Below are 17,500 nucleotides of genomic sequence, written 5' to 3'. Positions count from 1 at the left end.
ATTTTTTTTTCTTTTATGTTTCTACCTTTGGATAGGACGCCAGTCTATTGAAAAGTACTTTTCCCTCTCCATTCCAATTTTTTATCTTTTATATTTCTATTTGGATAGGACGCCAGTCTATTGAAAAGTACTTTTCCCTCTCCATTCCAATTTTTTATCTTTTATATTTCTACCTTTGGATAGGACGCCAGTCTATTGAAAAGTACTTTTCCCTCTCCATTCCAATTTTTTATCTTTTATATTTCTACCTTTGGATAGGACGCCAGTCTATTGAAAAGTACTTTTCCCTCTCCATTCCAATTTTTTATCTTTTATATTTCTATTTGGATAGGACACCAGTCTATTGAAAAGTACTTTTCCCTCTCCATTCCAATTTTTCTCTTTTATAGTTCTACCTTTGGATAGGACGCCAGTCTATTGAAAAGTACTTTTCCCTCTCCATTCCAATTTTTTTCTTTTATATTTCTACCTTTGGATAGGACGCCAGTCTATTGAAAAGTACTTTTCCCTCTCCATTCCAATTTTTTTCTTTTATATTTCTAACTTTGGATAGGACACCAGTCTATTGAAAAGTACTTTTCCCTCTCCATTCCAATTTTTTTCTTTTATATTTCTACCTTTGGATAGGACGCCAGTCTATTAAAAAGTACTTTTCCCTCTCCATTCCAATTTTTCTCTTTCATATTTCTACCTTTGGATAGGACGCCAGTCTATTGAAAAGTACTTTTCCCTCTCCATTCCAATTTTTTTCTTTTATATTTCTACCTTTGGATAGGACGCCAGTCTATTGAAAAGTACTTTTCCCTCTCCATTCCAATTTTTTCTCTTTTATATTTCTACCTTTGGATAGGACGTCAGTTTATTGAAAAGTACTTTTCCCTCTCCATTCCAATTTTTTCTCTTTTATATTTCTATTTGGATAGGACGCCAGTCTATTGCAAAGTACTTTTCCCTCTCCATTCCAATATTTTTCTTTTATATTTCTAACTTTGGATAGGACACCCGTCTATTGAAAAGTACTTTTCCCTCTCCATTCCAATTTTTTTTCTTTTATATTTCTACCTTTAGATAGGACGCCAGTCTATTGAAAAGTACTTTTCCCTCTCCATTCCAATTTTTTTTCTTTTATATTTCTATTTGGATAGGACACCAGTCTATTGAAAAGTACTTTTCCCTCTCCATTCCAATTTTTTCTCTTTTATATTTCTACCTTTGGATAGGACGCTCGTCAATTGAAAAGTACTTTTCCCTCTCCATTCCAATTTTTTCTCTTTTATATTTCTAACTTTGGATAGGACGCCAGTCTATTGAAAAGTACTTTTCCCTCTCCATTCCAATTTTTATCTTTTATATTTCTACCTTTGGATAGGACACCAGTCTATTGAAAAGTACTTTTCCCTCTCCATTCCAATTTTTTATCTTTTATATTTCTATTTGGATAGGACGCCAGTCTATTGAAAAGTACATTTCCCTCTCCATTCCAATTTTTTCTCTTTTATATTTCTACATTTGGATAGGACACCAGTCTATTGAAAAGTACTTTCCACCAGATCAAACAGATAAAAATCTCAACTGCACCCGGGATCGATCTCTGTCTCTTTGTGTGTAAAAAGAGTGCTCTATCAACTGAGCTATGGGAGCCTCCAAATATTCTAATGGGATTTTTAAAATACAGACGTTATAATTGTTATTTTTGAAGAAAGCTATAGTACGTGAAACTCGTATAATTTGATTAGTTAAAAAGCCAAACGAAATTGAAATATTATTGTATTATTAGATGACAGCAATGTGATAGAAAGGAGTGGTGACAACAGATAGACAAAAGAAAAAAAATCGGATCTGCTAGGTTCGAAACACACACACAAAACACACACATACACACATCTTATAGTAGTCACATTCATTTCAAAGAATAACACATGAGAGAAGAGAGATGATGTCGTCATAATAGATCATTGTCATTGCGATCATTAGTGTGCAGTAATTTTTGAAATTTACCCCAAACAATGGAATCGTCCAATGCGTCACGCGACTCCTACTCCTACTTCCCCCACCCTACACACGATAGGGCAGTTAACTGCAAGGAGAGAGATCATCGTATGTGCAAGAGGGGGTTGGTGCGATTAATTTCGTGGGATGGGTGGTGATTTGTGGATGACATGCAAACGACTTAGGCAAAGAACTGAAAAAAGGCAGTAAATAAACTAAAATTGCTGGGACCTTAAAGCCTTAAAAATAAAATAAAGGTGAGAACCACCAACGTGAGAAGCGCCAACGGTTCTTCACCTTTGAACTGGTCCTCGGTTTTCAGCTAAGGAACCATGGTACTGGTTCCTGGGACCGGCACTATTAAAAAGTCATCAACAGTACATCATGGATTTATTTAAAATCAAAACTCGATGTGTGCATCTGTGTTCATGTGTGGTGTTATCGTATTGGCACTTGGTGTTATCGATTTATTTTTAGTTTTGTTTAATGGTGTTCGATCAGTGGTGAGATCAAAACATTGACATTGGAGATTGAAAGCGTAACTCTAGTTTACTTATTGTAAACAAGGGAAATGCACATTCTAATCTAATGTCGTTAGGATGTGTCTTCTCTCAGGCACTGGTCGCCATATCGCACTGTTATGTATCACAGGTCTCGCAACGAGTCTTTCCAGTCACTGAATGTCTTGTTCACAACTGATCTAATGCATTTCCCTACCTGATCTTGTGATCAGGGGCTCGCCTACACTACACTTTCTCTACTGATCTTTTGATCATAGCTATTTTGGGTGGGAGGCACTTCTACACTATGCACATAACTTTCCATCACAGCATCTAATCTATTCTTGAAAGCATTGACACTCGGCGCTTCAACGACATTTGCTGGCAATGCTTTCCAACGTTCAATTACTCTCGTTCAATTTTTCTCTGGTTAATCTATTTGTCTTCTTATTTTCCCCTCTGTTTGTCTTTTTTAAAGAATTTACCTGCACATTTCGTCACCAGAAAAAGGAAATGGTCTAGAGGGTGAAAATATTTTAGATTTAAACTTCATTTGTCAGTTTTTTCCCTCCCAAACCCCCTAAGAACATTATAAAAAAAAAGTTTTTCCCCTCCCAAACCCCCTACTAGAACATTATAAAAAAAGTTTTCCCCTCCCAAACCCACTACTAGAACATTATAAAAAAAAGTTTTTCCCCTCCCAACCCCCTACTAGAACATTATAAAAAAAAAAGTTTTTCCCCTCCCAAAACCCCTACTAGAACATTATAAAAAAAAAGTTTTTCCGCTCCCAAACCCATTACTAGAACATTATAAAAAAAAAGTTTTTCCCCTCCCAAACCCCCTACTAGAACATTATAAAAAAAAAGGAAGTGCCTGTAATGTTTCCAAGTAATTAATTTAATGAATTACATCCCCTGTTTTATAATTTACTTTCACTTTCAATACTTCCAGTCTTCTACTTTGACTTCCTGTTTTGGTTATCTTTGTATCCTGTCGGCAAGCAGCAACCAACTCTGTATCATGCTTATCAATAAACTTTAATCTTCATCCATCCACCTTTGCATTATTAAATTATCATTTAATACCCATTCAAACATTACAGTGCCTAGGGAAACCAAGATTTTGGTCTCCCGGCGTAAAACTGTATTTTCGTTTATAGAACTGTTTCCTTATGTTGAAGAGGCGAGTTTTTTTTTCTATTTATTTATTGCTTGCCTGTTTATTTTTGTTGCTGTTCTTGCTTTTATTTATTTGGGGGGGGGGGGGGGGGGGGGGATGTCACCGCACACACCAAAAAATGGCAGAAAAGAAATTGCAAGATATCGGCCAGTCGCCCACACAAAATTTAATGTATTTTTTTTAAAAACAATATTTTTTAGATTTTTGCTAGGTTAACGGTGTTATCCATTTATAGAATTGTTCCTTCATGTTGTGGATTGTTTTTTGTTTTGTTGTTTTAAATTTTTTTTATTTATTTCTTTTTTTCATTTATTGGTTTGTTTGTTTTTAGGCGTTGTAGCTAACATTATTATCATACCCCTACCCCCCCCCCCCCCCCACCCCCCATACAAATTTAACCTCTACCAAAAAAAAAATAAAAAAAAATAGGAATACTGGGGATGTAGGAGCTTTCAGAAGACCTCCCACTTATGGTCACTCTCACTCTCAAATTTCATTCTCAAGCTGAAGTCAAGTTAAAATTTCCATTGTAAGACATGCATGTCTCTACTCTGCAGAATTTACTCTGACTGACGAGTGTTGTTATTGTATAGAATTATAAATTTGTTGACTAGAGTCAAAGACAAGGGTTTAAATCTGACTGTTGTGAGTCGTGTGTATAAAACTTAGTAAAATTGACAATGACAAGTGAATGAGAATGTCTTGATTTGGAATTGAAATTGGAATGAAAATGAAAATGAATTGAAGCAATAATTTTCTATCAAGAGCAAGATACTTCCTAAGTTCTAGTAGAACATACGGAATTCAAAAGCTAACGTAATGATGTTAGTTATTTAAAATACTTGACAGAGACAAACTGATGGAACAGAAAATTGAATACCAATATTAGTCCATTTACAAGATGGCAGATGTGTGAAATATGTGTACAAACAGTGAATGAACAAATAAATAGAGACAGATCGATGTCAGCTGGCCATTATTACTCATTAAACTGTTTCGGGAGATTTATTTGTGACGTAGAACACTAATATTCAGTTACTTGCAAGCAATGCGGTACAAAATGGTCTCATATTAAACAAACATTTGACAAGAATGGTCATGAATTATAATTAAAGGGATTAGATAAAAAAATAGTTCAGTTTATGAATATTTAAAATGCTATTTTATTTTTAAAAAATAAAATTATACGGTTATGTTTAATCGTCTATCTAGTCATCTCTTGTTATGGTTCACAAGTTCAGAAGTCAAAGGTGACTAAATTTGTTGTGCTTCCTCGAAAAGTGAAATTAAAAATTCCATTAAGAAATGGGAAGTTCCCAAGTTCTCTTCGAGAATGACGAATAATAAGCATGGAAGGCAATGATTGTTGATTACAGCAAAATTTTGTCCTCAGTTGCCTTCGGCCATTGCCGCACGTAGTGGAGGTAATAGTAATATGTGATATTAAATGTTAAAAGGGCGATGCTGAAACAGCACCATTTTTTACATTATTACGGTTTACGGTTTCTCGAATTGAAGCAAAGAAACGGGGAGAAATGAAAATGGGCGTTGTTATTGTTGGTCTTTGGTCCAGTGCCATTGCTTTGATACAAGAGATGTGATCCTCTAAATAGCAATGAACCAATTTCTCCAGCCCACGCCTGCGAAGTGCTTAAATAATTGCCTAGTGAAAAGTTAGAGTGAGTTGTTAGTGCTGGGACTGGGAGTGAGAGAGAGGAGAGAGAGAGAGAGAGAGAGAGAGAGAGAGAGAGAGAGAGAGAGAGAGAGAGAGAGAGAGAGAGATGAAACCAATATAAAAAGACCAACTTACACTTACAAATGGTTACAATATGAAAACAGTTTTCACTACAACAGTTCCACTGAGAGACAACAAGAAACCAGAACGCTCCTAGACATAACAATACAAATAGTTTACAGTATTTTGGTAGACAATGACATGCTAACAAAATGTTCCACATGCTCTATATCATCTTCTTTCCCACTCTCGCCACATCATATCACAATCAGATGCTCTGCAATGTCAACAAAAATATCTCATCTTTTTCCAGCTGAGCAGATAAGGGTTTGATAATATTGCCGCATAAAAAAATGTTTAAAAAATGAATTCTGAGGGTAGGGGCTTAAACCCACCAACTCCCCCTCTCCCCTCCTTTCCACGTCCAGGTTATTTTTCACATACTCTCTAGTATTGCCTATAGTCCTACAGCCAAGGCCAAAACATTGAAATGTTAGGTGTTTTTTTTTTTTTTTTTTTTTTTTTAATTATTAATTTATAATTCAACCTATGAAATAACTTATCTAATATAATTAGAATCTTTAGATGATTTTACATTATTATTATCACCATTGTAATTATCATTATTACTTTATTATTATTATTATTATTATTATTATTATTATTATTATTATTATTATTATTATTATTATTATTATCTTATTATTATTATTATTATTATTATTATTATTATTATTATTATTATTATTATTAATTAATTTATTTATTTATTTCAAGGACAACTAAAGCCCTCCTTGATTTATTTATTTATCATTATTATCATTATTACTTTATTATTATTATTATTATTATTATTATTATTATTATTATTATTATTATTATTATTATTATTATTATTGTTATCATTATTACTATAATTGTTTGCCTTGCTTTATTATTGATTTTACTTACTTGATTTGTAAATGAAGATATTATAATATTCTTGTATGAGTTATATTGGCAATTGCCTAAAAATAAACTTTTGAAACTATTTGAAATTATTTCCCCCAGTGTCGTCAAATACAAGGTCATCCAGCCATGGCTAGCGTAGGCTCCGATGACGACCTCAACTGGAAGATATCTGTGACAGGATTTTTTACAAATGTCGATAATTATATAAGGGACCCTGGGAGTGAAGACTACGTCAGTGTGAAGAAAGGTGAGTTTTTTAATGAATGCATTCTTAATTAGTGATCGCCCACAGAACTTGGACTATCTACAATTATGTGGTGACCTCACAAAGGATGCTACATGGTGAAAACATTTGAATTGCTGAGCTCAGATAAATCTTACATCTTTAACGACTTGTATTTGCAAGATTTGTATTTATCGTTGGGTGTTTTTTTTGTTTATTTTTGTTTGTTTATTTTTTACATTGCTCTGGATCTAAATAGTTATCAGTATTCGATGCACTGTGTATTACAGGAGTAAAATATTTACTAAAGTAAGTCTTGAATTATTACAACTATCATTATTACTTTTATCATGATTGATAATATTGTTTTTGTTATTCTTCTTCTTCTTCTTTATTATTATTATTATTATTATATTATTATTATATTATTATTATTATTATTATTATTATTATTATTATTATTTATTATTATTATTATTATTACCTGATGTCATCCCATCCAGAGATCACCAGACGCCACTGGAAATCTGTGTCCAACCAATTCAGATGTTCCAACTCCAAGTGTCAGAAACCGTTCTCTGTTGTGTTTGACAGGCATCACCATTGCAGAAAGTAGGTGGTCTTTGGAGGGGGGATGGTATAAGGTGACATGTATGAGAGATGGCATGTGTGTGTGTGTGTGTGTGTGTGTGTGAGAGAGAGAGAGAGAGAGAGAGAGAGAGAGAGAGAGAGAGAGAGAGAGAGAGAGAGAGAGAGAGGGAGTAAGAGAGAGAGAGGGGGGAGGGAGGGAGTGAGAATGAGAGAGAGAGAGTGAGGGAGGGAGAGAGAGAGAGAGAGAGAGAGAGAGAGAGAGAGAGAGAGAGAGAGAGAGAGAGAGAGAGAGAGAGAGAGAGAGAGTATATATGAGTTAACTAGGGCCACTAGTGGCTGGAGCTTTCTGACTTCCAAAAGTGGGTAGGGAGTAGAGCCGCGATTTCCTGCCAGATTTTAGTTTCGGCTACATGAATACCAACTTCCATAAGTAACTGATTACTTACTCGTATTCATGAATACTTTTGAACAAAAATAGAAAATGAGGCAAAACATTCTCAAAATCAAATCTTAATCAGAGCAAGCATTTGAAAATTAGTAGCTACTACATGAATCAGCAAACAACTTATTTTCTTGCACAAGACTGAGAGAGGAATAATTTTGCAACCAAACATAACTTTTACCATGAATTTGACATCAGTCAACAACAACAAATATGGGTCTGTAATATTCAAGCACAACACCAGATCAAATATATTCAAACAACGACACACCGGATCAGGTTGCCGGCTACCAAAGTAGTCGACAGCCAGAGTGGGAGGTCACAGGATAAGAAAGGTCAATCTTTTTTCACCTGGATTGGCCTTTGATATTCCATCGCCATCCAGATCAAAATGGTGGACATAGAGATTTTGGCCTTTGATATTCCATCGCCATCCAGATCAAAATGGTGGACATAGAGATTTTGGCCTTTGATATTCCATCGCCATCCAGATCAAAATGGTGGACATAAGATTTTGGCCTTTGATATTCCATCGCCATCCAGATCAAAATGGTGGACATAGAGATTTTGGCCTTTGATATTCCATCGCCATCCAGATCAAAATGGTGGACATAAAGATTTTGGCCTTTGATATTCCATCGCCATCCAGATCAAAATGGTGGACATAGAGATTTTGGCCTTTGATATTCCATCGCCATCCAGATCAAAATGGTGGACATAAAGATTTTGGCCTTTGATATTTCCATCGCCATCCAGATCAAATGGTGGACATAGAGATTTTGGCCTTTGATATTCCATCGCCATCCAGATCAAAATGGTGGACATAGAGATTTTGGCCTTTGATATTCCATCGCCATCAGATCAAATGTAGACATAAAGATTTTGGCCTTTGATATTCCATCGCCATCCAGATCAAAATGGTGGACATAGAGATTTTGGCCTTTGATATTCCATCGCATCCAGATCAAAATGTGTGGACATAAAGATTTTGGCCTTTGATATTCCATCGCCATCCAGATCAAAATGGTGGACATAGAGATTTTGGCCTTTGATATTCCATCGCCATCCAGATCAAAATGGTGGACATAAAGATTTTGGCCTTTGATATTCCATCGCCATCCAGATCAAAATGGTGGACATAGAGATTTCTTCAAGTGGTGATATTTGATTTCTGTTCAATGAAAATTGTAGTCAATGCTCTTTTATGGTGTTTTATGCTAATAATTAGGAATATGTTAGAATGTTTTAAATTAATGTTCCGTTCAAGTATAAAATAATTCTGGCGGATTGAAAAGTATTCATGATATAGGATTTATGTCAAATTGGCGTTTAATATTCCATTGAGGATATCAAAATGTTTTACATAATGTTTTCTCATGTTTATAGGCGATATTTGATTTATATTAAATAAGAATTGTAGCCAAGACTCCTTTGTGGTGTTTTTACTGAATAACTACAAATATGTTTGAACTTTTTAGATTATAGTTCCGTTCAAATACAAAAATGTTGGATCTTGGTCTATTTAGTAAAACAATTCTGGCTGTGTTCATGTATTCATGAATACATTTGATCCGGGATGCAAGTTGTCGACACCTGCAATCCACAGCTTGTATTCGAGTTATCCGTGATACATTCACTTATTCACAGGCCTTTTGGGAGGCACTTACTGTGTCTTCTATCCCCCTATATCTAGATATGCTTTCTGTCTTTGTCTTGGAATGAGATTACTTGGTTTTGTCCTAGCCCTGGCCGGATATCCTGGCTGGGAGGGAAACAGTCATATGTATAATTAGAGTTTTTGGGAGATGATATTTATGTCTTGTAAATCATCTGTCTGTTATGTACTGTTCATCGTCATCATCATTGCCTTTCCACCCTGGGTCAGGGTATAGGCCACAGACAAACAGTTTCCATCCTTCTCAATCCCGAGCCAACTTCTTTATCTCATTCCAGGTCTTACCACTTCTCTATATATCAGCTTCTTTAATTCTTCTCCATGTTCCTCGTGGCCTTCCCCTTGATCTTCTGCCCTGAGGGTTCCAGTCCAATACTTTCTCCTGTGTATGGATCCCATCCCCTCTCCCTGAATAATTCGAAGCTGCTTGTTTGGCGAAGACGTCATCGGGTCAGCAGAGTCCTTTCGGCTTTGTCTGTTGTTCCAGAAACTCCTCGGTTGCCCAAGCTAAAAAAAGGATTTGGTTTGTCTGTCTGCGTTTCTGTAATGGTTTGAGTTTAACGGAAAGGAGTGTTAACCCTTTGCCAACCCCCAACCTGGAGGACCAGGTGACTCAAAGATGGGGGAATCACACACCATTAGTCGCCTTTTACGGCACGCTGGCTTGGCGTTGGGCTATTCTTGACCCTCCCAGTTGAGGGACCCCGGACACCACACGGGGTATGTACTGTTATAATTGTATTATTGTTGTTTTACATATATGGTATTTTGTAAACATTTGAATGTGCTCTTATTAGTCAGGACCTGTGCTGGTGTCATGATGAGATCTTGAGATGATCTCAAACTTAAGTTTACTGATAGTATGCTGCTCTTTATAAATTACATCTTTTGCCTATTTTAACTCTTTTAAGATTCAACCCGACAAAAACCGACAACGGCATAATATTCATGGGCGGGGTAGCCAAAACTGGCCTCAGTAAGTACAATCCAATCGTTGTGAAGGAAATAACAGGCCCTGTCACTGTCACAGGATGTTTTCAGCGTTGATTTTTATAGATTTGCCGACAGAAAATAAAATATGTTGTAGAAATTGCGATTTAATCCTATTTTATTTGCGAGTGAAAATCATTGACATTGCACTTTGTTTGGTAAAAATCGGGGGAAAATTACGTCTTTGGTGATGAAAAATGACTTTGATAACATTATTTGTAAATTTAAAAAATATTATGAATAATTTATAACTCCGTTATTTGTTTGGCGATTTTGTCATTTGTGGTATCAATTTTATTGTAATAAAGAGATAGGAACTTCAGAGTTATTTATTCTGATCCGAAATTATTACTTTGTAATTTTAGCACTAAGAAAAGTAGTTGGTAAATAAATTTGGTACACCTCTTTGATCAACCGCCAACATCATTCGTGTAGAATTGTGAGTCACACGCTATCTATCCAGATGGCCGAAACGACGCTTCTCGCCGTCCATGTATTACGCTATTGTTATGCAAAGAATATAACAGCTTTTTGAGTAGGCCTAAAAGCTAAAATCTAAAAGTAAAAAATATAATTCTGAGGAATTTGAAAGTCACATTGTTGAAATCTGCTTGAAAAAAGAAGAACATTGGTCCTTATTTCAGAAAAATCGGTTGAAAACCAACTGTTTTACGAATAAATTTGATTTAAAAAATTGCTTTTGTTTATTTTAGCTTTTTTTAGCAACTTTTTTATTTATCGGCCGATTTTCTTGATTTTTATATCTTTGTTTATATCTCAAAGAGACGAGATCAGTGATATACTTTGTTTGTTTCAAATGTAACTAGAACATAATTTGGCTTTTTTACCTATCAACCATGCCTGGGTAATTTATTCAACAACGTGGTGATTGTGACGCCACTATGCGATCAGCGTCTTCCACTGTTTCAGCAATGACTCAATGTATTGTTGACGGCTGTTGACACGTGAGCTTTCAGAACGACCAATCGTTGAAGGGTCAAGATTCTCAATAGCCAATCGTTCTTCGATAAAAAAACTTAAGAACTCACGAGAACAAAAGTTTGAAATTTGGTGATGGACGGACCTATGAAAGCGCTTCTGGGCGGAGTTTAGCCATGAGTGACCGTAGAAAACGAAAAGGCGACTACAGATATCAGAGGGTAGCTTATATTATCAAAGGATGTCTACATGATTAAAATGGCCATATAGGGAACTCATTATCTACTCCCCCAAAAATAATCTGAACACGAGAGGGTTAACAATTCCCCTTTATGTTACTTTTTCTTGGGGGGTTTAATTGTAATTCTAGAACTTTCTTACTATCCCATTTTCGTCCTTTTTACTGGCACTGAAATGACCTAGATGTGTTGCACAGTAAAACCCTTAAAAACAATGAAACATAACTAGGGTCAATGTGGACAAACTGGTGTCTCGTCTTACGTCCATCACATTTATTATGAATGAAGATCCAACAAATGGAACTCACTATATCAAAGTGGTATTATGTCATCGTGAAGTGGATGTCAAAGAGTGAATTTAAGGCTAAAATGATCTTCTTCTTCAGAGGACGAGAGACGCGTGCGCACAACCAACATGACGTTCTCTCTCTAATAACTTTTCCGCCGGTGACGTCACAGACTATGGGTGACGTCCAATCAAGGGACGCTACTCTTCCGCTAATCTCATTCCCTATAGAACCCACTACACTTTATTAAAGTATATTCTTTTCTTCTCAATATAAAAGACATTAACTTGACCCAACTTTCACATTTTTTACTATTAATTCAATGTATTTTCTACCGCATTATGTAATACAGTTTTAATAGCACAGTTCACGATTTTGACTCTCATTCAACCCAACAAAATCATTAGGCCCATGGAACCAGAGTTTATCCTGGTTTCTATAGCCTGAACTGGACAATAGCAATTGCTTGCTATCATTTGGATAGGACGCTAGTCTATCGCAAAGTACTTTCCTCCAGATCTAACAGACCCAGCTACCCAATCACTGCTGGATGGACAGGGGTTCAGAAAAAAAAAATCTGAACTGCACCCGGGATAGATCTTGGGTCTTTTTGTGCGTGAAGCAAGTGCTCTACCAACTGAACTATCGGGATCCCCTTCAACCTAACAACAGAACAATAATCTTATTCATCCCTCACCCTCTCCCCCCCCCCCCCCCCCCTCCTCTTCCCATCCTCCTCCTCCCTTTCTAGGTGCGGTGAGGTGTTTTGCAATAGCTGTACCCAATACAAGAGGCGACTGAACACATTGGCCCATTTTGACACAGAGGGACAGCTTCAGAAGGTGATTGTTGTTGTGGGGGTGGGGTGGGGGTGGGTGTTGTTGTATGGCATTGGAAGAACTTTGAGTAATATAAGATAAGCTAGACTAAGAAATACACACTTTGAACCAATAACAGACATTTGTAGAAAACAATATCAATTAAGATGTGAAATAATGAAAAAAACAAACACTTCTCTCACAAATTTATATTATGCGTTTAGATAAAATGCTCACAACACCCACCAGTTGGATATAAAGTACCAACACCCAAAACTATGTGTAACCTTGAAAGTATAATATAGTTTGATTGATAGTATTTAGTGAGAAATAATCCCCCCCCCCCCCCCCCCCTTCCACCCTCCCTAACCTCCTCCCACCAGGTTTGCAAGTCCTGTTTTGAGGAGGGTGTTTTGACCGATGGGCACACCAGAACTCACACATCTGACTTTATGCAAATGAGGTCAGCATTACGGCGACGATCTTTGACATCTGGGATGGGAGGAGCTCCTACCATATGGAGATCTCCAGCCTCTTTCACCAAGGAATGCCAAAGGTTTGCGAAGACGCCTCCATTTCTCTCCACCCACAAACCATAAAGTATCCCTTCAAAGGCCCAAAACCCATTGATCCAGAATGCATTCCTTGTTCTGTAGCCTTTAACAGAAGTAACAACTGCTGTCTACCCTTTTTATAGAATACTAGTTGACTGCAAAATCCTTGACCCCAGATCTTACAGACCCAGCTACTGTTGGGTGGACAGGGGTCAGGGGTCAGAAAACAATTTTGACTTTGCCCAGGATCAAGCTTGGTCCCGTTGCGTGTGAAGTGAGTACTCTACCAGCCTATACTATCGGGGCTCCTGGAAATAGTAGGAGTTCTAGTGCAAAACCAATAACAGTGGAAATGTTCATCATCGTCATCATCATCATCATCATCATCATCATCATCCTCATCATCATCATCATCATCATCATCATCATCATCCTCATCATCATCATCATCATCATCATCATCACCCTAGGTCAGGGTATGTTTTTTCCTCCCAAAATACACATTTCTGATTATTCACATTGGCAGCTCTGCATTTTGAGGCAGTACTCGGTTGCTTACTGACCAGTATGCATGTTGGCATGTCGGGAGGACTTTCAATGAAGATCCCCCATCCTCCTCTGTCCGTGACCAACATCTTTGGGGAGCTCCATGTCCCCCCCCCCCCCCCCACTCTCTCATCTCTATCTCCACTGTTCTCCTCCAAGTTGCCCGGGGGCTTTCCTTTTCCTCTTCTTTTTTCTTTTTGGTGTCCAATGTAGGGCAGGCGGTATTGCTGCTGTTTCCCCTCGCTCATAACATGCCCTATCCGTATCCAGACAGGGCAGTATTGCTGCTGTTTCCCCTCGCTCATAACATGCCCTATCCGTATCCAGACAGGGCAGTATTGCTACTGTTTCCCCTCCTCCTTGCTCATAACATGCCCTATCCGTATCCAGACAGGGCAGTATTGCTGCTGTTTCCCCTCCTCCTTGCTCATAACATGCCCTATCCATATCCAGACAGGGCAGTATTGCTGCTGTTTCCCCTCCTCCTTGCTCATAACATGCCCTATCCGTATCCAGACAGGGCAGTATTGTTGCTGTTTCCCCTCTTCCTTGCTCATAACATGCCGTATCCGTCTCCAGACAGGGCAGTATTGTTGCTGTTTCCCCTCCTCCTTGCTCATAACATGCCATATCCGTATCCAGACAGGGCAGTATTGCTGCTGTTTCCCCTCCTCCTTGCTCATAACATGCCCTATCCGTATCCAGACAGGGCAGTATTGTTGCTGTTTCCCCTCTTCCTCGCTCATAACATGCCCTATCCGTCTCCAGACAGGGCAGTATTGTTGCTGTTTCCCCTCCTCCTTGCTCATAACATGCCATATCCGTATCCAGACAGGGCAGTATTGCTGCTGTTTCCCTCCTCCTTGCTCATAACATGCCCTATCCGTCTCCAGACAGGGCAGTATTGTTGCTGTTTCCCCTCCTCCTGCTCAAAACATGCCCTATCCGTATCCAGACAGGGCAGTATTGTGCTGTTTCCCCTCCTCCTGCTCATAACATGCCTATCCGTCTCCAGACAGGCAGTATTGTTGCTGTTTCCCCTCCTCCTTGCTCAAACATGCCCTATCCGTCTCCAGACAGGGCAGTATTGTTGCTGTTTCCCCTCCTCCTTGTTCTAACATGCCCTATCCGTATCCAGACAGGCAGTATTGCTGCTGTTTCCCCTCCTCCTTGCTCAAAACATGCCCTATCCGTCTCCAGACAGGGCAGTATTGTTGCTGTTTCCCCTCCTCCTTGCTCAAAACATGCCCTATCCGTCTACAGACAGGGCAGTATTGTTGCTGTTTCCCCTCCTCCTTGCTCAAAACATGCCCTATCCGTATCCAGACAGGCAGTATTGCTGCTGTTTCCCCTCCTCCTTGCTCATAACATGCCCTATCCGTCTCCAGACAGGGCAGTATTGTTGCTGTTTCCCTCCCCTTGCTCAAAACATGCCCTATCCGTCTCCAGACAGGCAGTATTGTTGCTGTTTCCCCTCCTCCTTGTTCAAACATGCCTATCCGTATCCAGACAGGGCAGTATTGCTGCTGTTTCCCCTCCTCCTTGCTCAAAACATGCCCTATCCGTTCCAGACAGGGCAGTATTGTTGCTGTTTCCCCCCTCCTTGCTCAAAACATGCCCTATCCGTCTCCAGACAGGGCAGTATTGTTGCTGTTTCCCCTCCTCCATGCTCAAAACATGCCCTATCCGTCTCCAGACAGGCAGTATTGTTGCTGTTTCCCCTCCTCCTTGCTCATAACATGCCCTATCCGTATCCAGACAGGCAGTATTGCTGCTGTTTCCCCTCCTCCTTGCTCATAACATGCCCTATCCGTCTCCAGACAGGGCAGTATTGTTGCTGTTTCCCCTCCTCCTTGTCAAACATGCCCTATCCGTATCCAGACAGGGCAGTATTGCTGCTGTTTCCCCTCCTCCTTGCTCAAACATGCCCTATCCGTCTCCAGACAGGGCAGTATTGTTGCTGTTTCCCTCCTCCTTGCTCAAAACATGCCCTATCCGTTCCAGACAGGGCAGTATTGTTGCTGTTTCCCCTCCTCCATGCTCAAAACATGCCCTATCCGTCTCCAGACAGGGCAGTATTGTTGCTGTTTCCCCTCCTCCTTGCTCATAACATGCCCTATCCGTATCCAGACAGGGCAGTATTGTTGCTGTTTCCCCTCCTCCTTGTTCATAACATGCCCTATCCGTATCCAGACAGGGCAGTATTGCTGCTGTTTCCCCTCCTCCTTGCTCAAAACATGCCCTATCCGTCTCCAGACAGGGCAGTATTGTTGCTGTTTCCCCTCCTCCTTGCTCAAAACATGCCCTATCCGTCTCCAGACAGGGCAGTATTGTTGCTGTTTCCCTCCTCCTTGCTCAAAACATGCCCTATCCGTATCCAGACAGGGCAGTATTGCTGCTGTTTCCCCTCCTCCTTGCTCATAACATGCCCTATCCGTCTCCAGACAGGGCAGTATTGTTGCTGTTTCCCCTCCTCCTTGCTCAAAACATGCCCTATCCGTCTCCAGACAGGGCAGTATGTTGCTGTTTCCCCTCCTCCTTGCTCATAACATGCCTATCCGTATCCAGACAGGGCAGTATTGTTGCTGTTTCCCCTCCTCCTTGTCATAACATGCCCTATCCGTATCCAGACAGGCAGTATTGCTGCTGTTTCCCCTCCTCCTTGCTCAAAACATGCCCTATCCGTCTCCAGACAGGCAGTATTGTTGCTGTTTTCCCCTCCTCCTTGCTCAAAACATGCCTATCCGTCTCCAGACAGGGCAGTATTGTTGCTGTTTCCCTCTCCTTGCTCATAACATGCCCTATCCGTATCCAGACAGGGCAGTATTGTTGCTGTTTCCCTCCTCCTTGCTCAAAACATGCCCTATCCGTCTCCAGACAGGGCAGTATTGTTGCTGTTTCCCCTCCTCCTTGCTCAAAACATGCCCTATCCGTTCCAGACAGGGCAGTATTGTTGCTGTTTCCCCTCCTCCTTGCTCAAAACATGCCCTATCCGTCTCCAGACAGGGCAGTATTGTTGCTGTTTCCCCTCCTCCTTGCTCAAACATGCCCTATCCGTTCCAGACAGGGCAGTATTGTTGCTGTTTCCCTCCTCCTTGCTCATAACATGCCCTATCCGTCTCCAGACATGGCATGTATTGTTGCTGTTTCCCCGTGCTTGATGTTAGCCTGCTACCGTATCAGACAGGCAGTATTGTTGCTGTTTCCCCTCCTCCTTGCTCATAACATGCCCTATCCGTATCCAGACAGGGCAGTATTGCTGCTGTTTCACCCTCCTCCATGCTCATAACATGCCATTCGGTCTCTCAGACAGGGCAGTATTGTTGCTGTTTCCCCTCCTCCTTGCTCATAACATGCCTATCCGTATCCAGACAGGCAGTATGCTTGCTGTTTCCCTCCTTGTCATAACATGCCTATCCGTATCCAGACAGGCAGTATTGCTACTGTTGTCCCTCTCCTTGCTCATAACATGCCTATCCGATCAGACAGGGCAGTATTGTGCGTTCCCCTCTCTTGCTCATAAACATGCTAATCATATCCAGACAGGGCAGTATGTGTTGCTGTTTCCCTACTCCTTGCTCATAACATGCCATATCCGTATCCAGACAGGGCAGTAATTGCTGCTGTTTCCCCTCCTCCTTGCTCATAACATGCCCTATCCGTATCCAAGACAGGGCAGTATTGTTGCTGTTTCCCTCTTCCTTGCTCATAACATGCCGATCGTCTCCAGACAGGGCAGTATTGTTGCTGTTTCCCCTCCTCCTTGTCATAACATGCCATATCCGTATCCAGACAGGGCAGTATTGCTGCTGTTTCCCCTCCTCCTTGCTCATAAACAT

General features: G+C 39.7%; 2 protein-coding genes across 2 annotated transcripts in view; one reads left to right on the top strand and one right to left on the bottom strand.

The window, feature by feature from the left end:
- Positions 1 to 4,668, bottom strand: part of LOC144955873 (rab3 GTPase-activating protein catalytic subunit-like) — a 12,637-nt gene extending 7,969 nt beyond the window's left edge. The window contains exon 1 of the mRNA XM_078886103.1: positions 4,552 to 4,668. The gene's annotated coding sequence lies outside the window, so the exon portion shown is untranslated. The remainder of the gene's footprint in view (positions 1 to 4,551) is intronic.
- A 285-nt stretch (positions 4,669 to 4,953) lies between these two features.
- LOC144955872 (uncharacterized) overlaps positions 4,954 to 17,500 on the top strand; it is a 76,460-nt gene continuing 63,913 nt past the window's right edge. Inside the window, exons 1-5 of the mRNA XM_078886102.1 lie at positions 4,954 to 5,095; positions 6,457 to 6,604; positions 7,084 to 7,192; positions 12,495 to 12,585; positions 12,945 to 13,117. Of these exons, the coding sequence (XP_078742228.1) occupies positions 6,484 to 6,604; positions 7,084 to 7,192; positions 12,495 to 12,585; positions 12,945 to 13,117 (494 nt within the window). The 5' untranslated portion in view covers positions 4,954 to 5,095; positions 6,457 to 6,483. The remainder of the gene's footprint in view (positions 5,096 to 6,456; positions 6,605 to 7,083; positions 7,193 to 12,494; positions 12,586 to 12,944; positions 13,118 to 17,500) is intronic.

This window comes from Berghia stephanieae, chromosome 10 (genome assembly GCF_034508935.2).
Source record: "Berghia stephanieae isolate SIO BIC M18660-M18661 chromosome 10, UCSD_Bste_1.3, whole genome shotgun sequence".
Classification (NCBI taxonomy): domain Eukaryota; kingdom Metazoa; phylum Mollusca; class Gastropoda; order Nudibranchia; family Aeolidiidae; genus Berghia; species Berghia stephanieae.
This window is presented reverse-complemented; position numbering and strand designations above follow the sequence as displayed.